The sequence below is a fragment of the Solanum dulcamara genome, chromosome 12 (genome assembly GCF_947179165.1).
Source record: "Solanum dulcamara chromosome 12, daSolDulc1.2, whole genome shotgun sequence".
NCBI classification, from domain to species: Eukaryota; Viridiplantae; Streptophyta; class Magnoliopsida; order Solanales; family Solanaceae; genus Solanum; species Solanum dulcamara.
The window spans coordinates 13,207,912-13,217,933 of record NC_077248.1 but is presented as its reverse complement, the minus strand read 5'-3'; the positions used below and the strand labels follow the sequence as shown (position 1 = coordinate 13,217,933).

The 10,022-nt window shown below is 36.3% G+C and overlaps 1 protein-coding gene across 1 annotated transcript; it reads left to right on the top strand.

The window, feature by feature from the left end:
• Nucleotides 1-1,748: 1,748 nt before the first annotated feature.
• Nucleotides 1,749-9,928, top strand: LOC129877597 (uncharacterized). The gene is made up of 7 exons (XM_055953121.1): nucleotides 1,749-1,962; nucleotides 3,007-3,199; nucleotides 7,982-8,122; nucleotides 8,624-8,732; nucleotides 8,830-8,891; nucleotides 9,338-9,441; nucleotides 9,624-9,928. The coding sequence occupies exons 2-7, from the start codon at nucleotides 3,107-3,109 to the stop codon at nucleotides 9,727-9,729; spliced, it is 615 nt and encodes a 204-aa protein (XP_055809096.1). The 5' UTR covers nucleotides 1,749-1,962; nucleotides 3,007-3,106; the 3' UTR covers nucleotides 9,730-9,928.
• The last annotated feature ends 94 nt before the right edge of the window (nucleotides 9,929-10,022 follow it).

Below are 10,022 nucleotides of genomic sequence, written 5' to 3'. Positions count from 1 at the left end.
CCAATTCAAGAATAACTCTGTCCACTGGCTCATGTCTACAACCACTACTAGCCTCCATAAAAAATAAGTTAGCCATTATAATTGGCCCTTTTTTCAGTAGTTTGCCCATGATATTATCACTGAGTTGGCTGAGTTGAGCATTCTCAGGAATAACATGCAAGACAGCCTTGTTACCCTTCTTTCCAATGGTGACACGCCTCTTCTCATGATCAAATTTAGTAGGATTGAACTTTTTCATCCCATCATTGCCTAATATAATATCACACACCATTAGCTTGAGGATCCTAAGATTCTTTAAAGGTCTTATCCCCATCTTCCAAAAAACTAAGGTAAGTGGTGCTGCAATACATGTAATTGTCATCAAGTACAATGACTCTGATGGGATTGGAGTAATCACCTTGGTAGCCAGTCTTTTGTGCAGTTACTTCATTAATAAAGTTGTGAGTGCTGCCAGAATCAACAAGCACTGATAGGGATCTCTTCTTAACAACCCCACTGATTGAGATAATATTAACCCTATTACAACTTCTTGATAATGCACTTAAACACATAATCTCTTGGATGTCCACTCCTTTAGCTGTCTTATTCTATTATCGGTGCTAAGCTCTCTGCGTGCTCAGGTACTGCATCAATAGTTATCAAATCATGTAGGTCTTGAGGCAACTCCTCCTTGGTACCAAATATCCAGTGTTGTTGTTTCATCTTACACATTTATTCTAGCTGATACTTTTCCCACACCTAAAACATAAGTGATTGGCCTTTCTATGTTTATAAACTTTCGGATTTAACTGCAGTGGGATAGGTCTTGATGTGACTAATCCTCCAACTTTATGGACCTCATGGATGGAAGAAGATCTAGTGGTCACACCATGCTAAACTAAGGTCTTAACTTTCCTTTGAGAAGCCTCAATGGCGTTCTCCTGCCCCCGCGGTGGTCCCCTTTCCAAATTTTTCAACCCATCCACAATCAACTTAAGGGTATCTTGAATTCAGTTTGAATTGCGTACATACCACTTTGATGTTCAACTAGCTCATCCAATAATTGATCATGTTGCTGTAACTTTTCATTCATAGTTTTTATTCATGTTCCTTCTACTATGGACATAATACAGGTGGCAAATTCGAGGCTCTGATATCAATTGTTATGATTATGCTACTTGAAATAATTAGGAAAGAAAACATAATAGTAGTAACAATAGTTTTTCGGTCAATTTTCTAATTAATAAAGAGAGAAATACGATTACACCTAAATGGAATTGAAAAACATAGAAACGAAAAGTTGGTTCTCTATTGATAGTTCAGACCTGCAGATAAGAAGGGAGGGAGGAGAAAATTGGGAAGAAAATAGAAGAGAAGAGAAAAGTGAAGGATACAAAGAAATTGTTATTAGATTTCTGGGTGATCTCTTTCCTCTGTCAATTCTATTATTTATAACCACAGAACTCATCTTAGTCGTTGAGCCTCATTAAACTATAATAGATTCTGGCCCTTTATTCTAAATCCTGTTATTATTGTTCACATAGTCAACTTCTTTTATTTACCCTTAACTTTCTGTTCATAATATATTCTTTTTCTTTTTTCATTTGTTGGTATTTTTTTCCGCACACTACAGAGCCCATTCTATAAGATGTTTCCGATAAAAAAAAATTATACGGTTCGAATCTGAGATATCTCAATTAAAGGATGTAATAGTGTAATTAATGTATCCCATGTTGGTATTGATATTAGTACATGGTTAAATTTAAATGTGTCAATAAGTTTTATTGCGATAAACTCTCTTTTTCAGAAAAAATTATTAAAATCTCGGTGGATCTGCATACATATTTCAGTTACCCCTCCTCCTTCCTCCTTCCTCCCTCCTCCACACTCCGTTACTTCTACCGCCGTGCCCAGCCGGAAAACCACTGCACAATCGATCCACCGCCAGCAACATTTAGTTATGCCGTTCCTTCTCTGAATCAGGTTTCAGTTTCTCCTCCTTTTTCGGATCACTGATGACTATTTTTTTCCTTCTTCGTCTTTACAATTTCCAATATTGGATCACAAAAGAATTAGCTTTATTTGTTGTATTTAGAGCTGAAAATTCGTACTTCAGATTTCCTTGTATTTATTGGAGAGCAATTTCTTCGAGATTTTACATTCTGAACTATGAGAAAATATTTTTTTAAAATCTCAAAGTCCTTATTTAAGTTAATTGACAAAACTGAATACTGTTCCATTTTTGTTTTGATCTACATGGAACAATGACAACAACTGTTCCTCTGTTCCAGATAAGTTGGGATTATATTGTTCTATATGTTAATTCTTATTTGTTTATTGTATTTAAATGGAAATGCTAATGGTGTACATAAAAATCACGCAGATATAGTATTGATGGACTAAACATTAGTATTAATTATTCTATCTGTCCCAATATAAACGACTTCATTCTACTAATAATATCATTCATTATTTTTGTGGTGTGGAATGGATTCACTAGCACTGTAATGCCAATTCCATAGATCACCGATCCTCGATAGTTGGGGTTGCATAATATGCAGTTGGTGGGATGGAAGGAGAATAATTCTCTCTTCATTAGTAGTTATAGTTAATTAATTAGTAACTTTTAGAAAGAGGGAGTTGGGTACCAGCTATTAGCTATGTTGCTCGAATTCTCCAAAAATGCCGTCAGGTCTATGTGGGTTCCTCCAAAAGTATTGCATTTTTTTTGAGGATCTGGCACGGGTGCGATAACATATTTTGAAGGATTCAAGCAACATATGCCATTAGCAAGCATGTGTAAATTGAGATGCGAATGTGGTTTTCCGGCTACCAGCCGGGTTTGTAGAGCTCCTAATTACTTATATTGGGGCTTCAATTGCATTTCTACGTGCCTAGTGAACATCATGATTGTTAGGGGGCACCCTTTCTCAAATATAAGTATGTTCATTCACTTTAGTAAATGATTTACTTTGTTCATATTGACATGTCTCCTTTGTACCAATGTAATGAGTCCTTTCCTTTCAGGTTTCGTTCTGATGACTGATGACTGATGACTAGAGAACTAATCACCATATAGCCTGTTGCAATTTGTAGTGAATCATAGAGGAAACATAAGAAGATAGAGATGTTTTCATTGTTTTATGGACTATATAAATACATGTTTAGCAAGACAGAGTTTCATGTCCTTATTCTTGGGATTGACAAGGCTGGTAAAACGGTACATTATTAACTATGTTCTTCCTTCAACTTTTTTAATAACTTTGATGTGCAATGTTTGATGTACTTTATTCAATCCAGATTTACGTTTAATCATTTCTAGCCACTTTTTATTTTGTAATTGATAAGGCTCTGATGGTTCTATCCTCCCCCCCCCCCCCATCCCCCCTCAAGCCATTGAATTAGGTATTACTGTCATACGCAATGCAAGAACTAGAAAAGGGGATGGTGGTGCAAATACAATCAGCCGTAGACCCTCAAAGAGATTGTGCTAGATATCTTCTAAATGGTCATTTACAACAACAACAAACCCAATGTAACTCCACAAGTGGGTTCTGGGGAGGGTAAAGTATACGCATACCTTACCCCTATTTTGAAAAGGTAGAGAGGGTGTTGCCGATAGACCCTACTTCTAAATGGTCATTTGAATTGTCAAAACTGTTAAACTTAGTAGCAATAAATTCATACTCAATCTGTGTCTAATAAAATGACTCTATTTCTATGAGTTTCATATGAAAAAAAGGATTTGGGTTTGAGACCAGTGGTAGGTTTTGAAATTCTAGAAGTCATCTTTTGAGGGCTAGTCGTCCATCTCAAAATTAAATGTATTTCTGGTGGATCATCGTTTAGCTGACTTACTTTATATCACAATGATCTTAAAAGTACAGCACTAAAACACTTACACATCTAGAAAAAGTTAAGGACAGAACTTTCTCTAGGTTTACATGTTAAACATATGAGAGGGAGGGGTCATATGGCTAATATATGGATGGAAGATGAGGTAATTGTTGTGTTACTTTACTGTGCTGTGGCTGGAAAGATTATGGGCAACGTGTAAGGAAATACAGAAACAGCAGTGAATAAGTATAGGATAGAGAAGAAAGAAGAAAGGAGATAGGAGAGAGAGAGGGGAAAAGTAACCACTTGAAGCTTCTCTGAGATTACTGTATTTACTGTGTCAAACACAAAGATTAACATGGCTTCTGTGGGGAAAAGCCCTAAAGAAAATACTGGTGAGCCCATTTGGGTTAGCTGAATTTAAGTAACATTTAAGTAATATGAGCTTAAAAGCAATGTTGAAGTGTTGGAGTTGGAGCTGAATTTATGATTAGGCAGTTACGTGTAGTGCATGTTTTCTCTCGATTTATGTTTGTTTTAGTTGTTGGATGGCTATTCGTGATATGATTGCTAGTGAAATTGATCAACACTTGTAATTTATATGCGATTTTTTTGTAGTATTGGAGCATGTTTGTTTTATTTGCAAACTTAAGTCAAATTATAACATAGTAGTTATTTAAGTAAAATAATTTATATTTATTCAAAGTAATCTATAGCTTGAAAGTGAATTGAGACACAAATTAATTAATTAAAAAAAAGACACAAATTAATTCATTTTTGAGTTAATTTAAAGTTGATTTAACAAGCTTATATTTACTTTAAAGAAATTTAAGGGTATTTTAGTCATTTAGCAGAAAAAGAGTTTTTCAGCACTTTCTTACCAATCACATCAACTGCTTATTTTCAGCTCCAGCACTTTTATCCAAACGCGTAACTACTTAATCGTAAATTCAATTCCAACACTTAAAAATCGCTTTTAAGCTCTTATTACTTAAGTTATCTAAATTCACTCAACCCAACTTACCCCTTTTAGGTTATTTTGGCTTAAAAACACCTAACTTAAAAGCATTTTAAATGTTAAGTAAACACCAAATTAAGTTTTAAAATGTTTAAAAGCAGGTTTGACCAGCTTTTAAGCTCACTCAAACACCCTCTAGAAGTAAGCACCAACTATTTTTTTTTGCACCCAAAGGTGTGGCCTAGTGGTCAATGAAGTGTGTTGAGCACTATGAGGTCTCAAGTTCAATTTCCAGCAGAGACAACTAGGTGATTTCTGTTCATCTGTTCTAGCCTTAGTGGACAGAGTTACCTGATACCTGTTAATGGTGAGAGGTGACAGATATCTCTTAAATTAGTCAAGTTGTGCACAAGTTGGTCCGGACACCGTAGTTATTAAAGAAAAAGTAAGCACCAACTTTTGACAAGCCCCTAGGTAAATTCAATTATACAAGCTTCTCTGTGAATTTGGATTGCACTTCATATTGTAAAATTTCCCAAACTTTGTTGGATTAATATTTATATCATCTCTTACTGATTCCGGAAACAACCTCTCTATCTCCACGAGATAGGGGTTAATTTGTGCACACACTACCCTCCTAGACTCCACATGCGGGATTACACTTGGTTTATTGTTGTCGTTCAATAGAATTCTTCATCAGACATCCTCCTCCATGAATAGAGACTCTTTGTAACTAAAATGTCTTCAGTTTCCTCCTGAACAGTAGAAGCAGCGGTCACATTTATCTTATTAACTTCTCCACAATGAACTGTCTATGTTGAAGATATTGCTAATCCTTGTGTTCTCTCCCAATTCAATGACATAAGCATTAGAGTTACTTTTGTGGAGAACTTTTTATGGTCCAGCATTTTGATAATGAGGCTTCTTTTAGTATGGGTTGAGAATTGTTTCTGGTCACTGAACAATAATGTAAATCCCCAGCTTCAAAGTCTTCTCATCATCAATGTAGAGCTGCATAACTTTTGTAATCTGCATTACTATAGATAATCTTGGGTCGAATGTTAGTATGAATTTGATGAGCTATGCTCCACGAATGTTTTCCTGTGGGGAGCCTGAGAATGGTGAAGGAACTAAGTCAATAGGTTTCCTTGGTTTCATACCCATCTCAATTTCAAAGGGACCGGAACCAGTGGTTTGATTGACACTTGACGGAGCTATTGTATCCGAAGCTGCCCATTAGCAGAACTAGGTCCCAAGCAGTTTGTCTCCAACAAGATACACATAACAAAGTAGATCCACTGGACTTTGAGTACAACCTAAGTTTGGCCATGAGTTTGAGGGTGATAAACAGTTGAGGGTTATAGCTTAGTGCTCTGAAATGCCAAAACGTCCTCCACAGTAACTAGTAAACTTTACATCTTGACCAGAATCAGTAGTCTTGGGAAGTCTATTGAGTCACATGAACTGGACTTTCTTTATGCAGTCTCTGGTAGTTGCCATGATACTGCTGAAATTCAAATAAATCTATCAGTAAGTAACAACCTTGTGGAATTGTTGATGAACCTCCTTAGATGATGTAAATGTTAATCTGAGAAAGTTTGGTAAGTTCTCTGAGCAGAATTCTGCTTGTAATTAATATCCAAGTGTTGCTATGTGATAAAATTAAACTGTGAAGTTGGGCAGTCTACCTTCTTGATGGATCGTCAACAAGGAAAACAACACTAGTAAACTAATCTTAAAATTCTTTTCTTAAGTTGGACCCTGATTGGCAGCAAGATAAGGTCAAACAAGACTGCAAGAAATATAGAAACATCATTGCAGAATCTTGAGTAAAACCCTAGGCTAAGATGATGCATTGGAGAAAGGAGAAGAGTTCTTTGGAAAAAAAAATAGATATCTAGAAACATGCACACACTGATGGAGCACAGGTTCTTAAACTTAGGAAGCAAGATAAAAATAAAAGAAAAAAACTAGTCCATATCCTTTGTGAAGAAGAGGATATGGGAGTAACAATAGGGTCTTTTGGCCTTGGAAAAAGATTTGGTTTAGCAAGGCTAACAACAGGGTTTTTTGTCCTTGAAACAAGATTTGGTTTAGCAAGGCTTCTTTGAAGGCGTCTTGCTTCTCTTGGATTATGGCTAGGAAGGCACTCACTCCTTCCAACCTCCAAAAGAGGGGATTTCAGCTTTGTAGTAGGTGCCCATGTGTGGAGCACTCTGAATATGTTGGCCACCTCTTTTTGCATTGTAGAGTTATAGTCAGCTGTGGAGCATGTTTCTGGAAATGTTTGGGATGTCCAGGACCATGCCAAAATCCACTATGGAGCTACTGCAATGTGGACAAAGAAGGGTTGTGCAAGAAATCATACAAGACCTGGAATACCATCCTCAAGCCATATGGTGGATTGTTTGGCTCGAAAGAAATGATAGAATTTTTGAAGCCATATGAGAAATTTACATAGCCTTAAACAAAGATGTATTTTCTTGCTAGCTTTTTGGTGCAACCTGGTTATTGCACCGGATGTTGATGCACATCATGCATTTTTAAATTCAGTAGGGGATCTGCACAATCTGTAGTTATGTCTTCTCGCTCTGGCTTATTACAAGCCTATATAATATCTATGATTACTTGTAAAAAGAAATTAGGATATGGGAGTAGATTGCAATACAACAGTACTAGAGCTAGAGGAGGATGTGGATATATGAGCGAAGTCCAATTTAGCTTACTCTATAAGATGAAAAGTTGTCCTTCATACTTAAAAGGGAAGCCCGGTAAACAAAGCATCCCGCGTTTACGCAGGGTATGGGGAAGACCCGCACTCCAAGGGTGTAATGTAGACAACCTACAATTACTTTCACGGCTCGAACCCGTGACCTATAGGTCACATGAAGACAACTTTGCTGTTTCTCGAAGGCTCCCAGTCTTGTCCTTCATACTTAGTAAAATAAAGTTGTCCCTGGAATTAGTGTTCTGTGAACGCTGATTTGAATTACATCTTTATTTTTTGACATGCCACTGATCTGAACTGCTTTGTTACTCTTTTCTATTTGCTTTTTACTTTTAATCTCTTTGTAATTTCTACTTTCCCTTTATTTGGGTGGGTTTGCTGCGCATGAATTTTACATGCTTAACCATTACAGATATATTATCAAAGTCTAGTTTTGAAAGGTTTCTTTCTAATCCTTCTTTATATTATTAAATTTCTAGACATTGTTAGAGAAATTAAAGTCACAATATTCAAACTTGGAAGGCCTTCCACCAGATCGTATTGTTCCAACTGTGGGGCTCAATATTGGTCGTGCTGAAGCATCAAATACGAAGCTTGTATTTTGGGATTTAGGCGGTCAGGTATGAACTTTGCTTCCTATGACCTCTGAGATGATTAAATTTTCCATTTTAGAACCGTAAAGGGTCTGCAAAATAAATGCAGCAGCAGATAAATGTATTATGTGTGACAGAAGACAAGGTAGAAGTGCTTGCATTAGGCATCTGTTTTATACTTCTAAGTTTGATGATGAAGTGCATGTTTTTGTCATCACAGTTGCATGATTTTTTGTGTATATTGTGCAACTTATGATGGTCATCTACTACTCTTGTTTAGGAAGTATATTTCCAAACCTAGGATGTATTTTGATAAATTTCCGCCTTATATAGGACAGTTTTCGCAGGCATGACCTTTGCAATAATTGATGGAGGGATTATACAATATTCTTACGTTTCTCGCTAGAGCTTAGTCAGCAGATAGGGGTTGTCAATTCTCTGACAGCAAGACACTTTTATATATTTTAGCTGGTTATAGACAGTTCATATAAGTTTCTCTGACTAACATGAGACCATTTATACACTTAGCCTGGTCTTCGCTCAATCTGGGAGAAGTATTATGAAGAGGCACATGCTGTGATTTATGTTGTTGATGCTGCTAGTCCATCACGCTTTGAGGATTCTAAATCTGCACTTGGTATGTGCTGTTGGTTAGTCATGTGTTCAAACTTTTGTCTAGTTCACGATTAGTGGACGTCATAGTTTGTTTATTTTTTTACTTCAATGACTGGCAGAAAAAGTTCTCCGGCATGAGGATCTGCAAGGAGCCCCACTTCTGATATTAGCAAACAAGCAGGTAAAGGCACAAACCAGTTTCTTGCACACAAGAGGTTCTTTATCATGGTTGTAATGATTGAACAGAACACAGCTTTTTGTCTCTTCCTTGTCTACTTCATTTGTCAATGATAGTTATATTTGTATAATCTCTGGATCTAATAATCTTTATACTTTATTTGTCAAGACTAGATGTTGTCATTATATTTCTTGTTTTATCATTATCAAAAAGGATTATCTTCTACATGTGCCTTCATCAGAAAAGAAAAAATGGATTCCAAATATGTGACTAAGCGGATACCGGCTTCAATGCTATAGATATTCCAGTGATTCCTTTATTTCTGTTCTGCTTATATGGCGAATGCCCGTCTTTCCAGATGGAGAAAGTGATAATTGACTGATGACATTAACTTTTTTGTGCTTGTCGTGACTATTCATTTGCTTATGCGCATCAATTTGTTAAAGCAGGACCTTGCAGATGCTGTATCAGCAGAAGAAGTTGCCCGGTATCTCGATCTTAAGAAACTCGATGAGAGAGCTTATACCTTTCTAGCTGTTTCATCCTATGATGGGTGAGTACTACATCTTTATCAGTATCACACGTTAGAACTAAATTTTCCTGGTTAGTCATAGTAGAAGATCCCTGCATAAAACAATTTTCCGAGAAGGTTTTACTCATTATGGTTTAAAAGCTCTATCTAAGAGTCCTGGAAACAAGCTTGAATAATACAAGCTTTCGCTTGCTTGATTGCAGGTTAGGAATTAAGGAAAGTGTGAATTGGCTTGTAGATGTAATGGAGAGGAGTAAGAGAACTGAAATGTTGCAACTCCGAGCAGGGGCAAACCTCATCTCTACTTAGAAGTAATCATCCATATTGCAATAATTTTTACCATACCATTCCTGTAACTTTTGTAAGTAAATCAGGTTCACATTTTAATCCCATGTTACCTGATATTGGAATTCTGTCACTGATATAAGTAAAATGTGATGTCAACTTCCACAACTCCGAGCAGGGGCAAACCTCATCTCTACTTATATAGTATTTGATTCTCATCGTCAATGACTTGTATCTTTTTTTCATTCTGAATGGAAAACAAGATAGTTCTTATATTTGACATTGTCAAGTACAATCAGAGAATCAGATTCTGATTA

Bases quoted from the DNA above. Each gene is read 5' to 3' on its own strand.
- LOC129877597 (XM_055953121.1), top strand. From the start codon at position 3,107: ATGTTTTCATTGTTTTATGGACTATATAAATACATGTTTAGCAAGACA. The intron at 8,733-8,829 runs GTATGTGCTGTT...AATGACTGGCAG, and splicing joins GGATTCTAAATCTGCACTTG to AAAAAGTTCTCCGGCATGAG. The intron at 8,892-9,337 runs GTAAAGGCACAA...TTGTTAAAGCAG, and splicing joins TGATATTAGCAAACAAGCAG to GACCTTGCAGATGCTGTATC.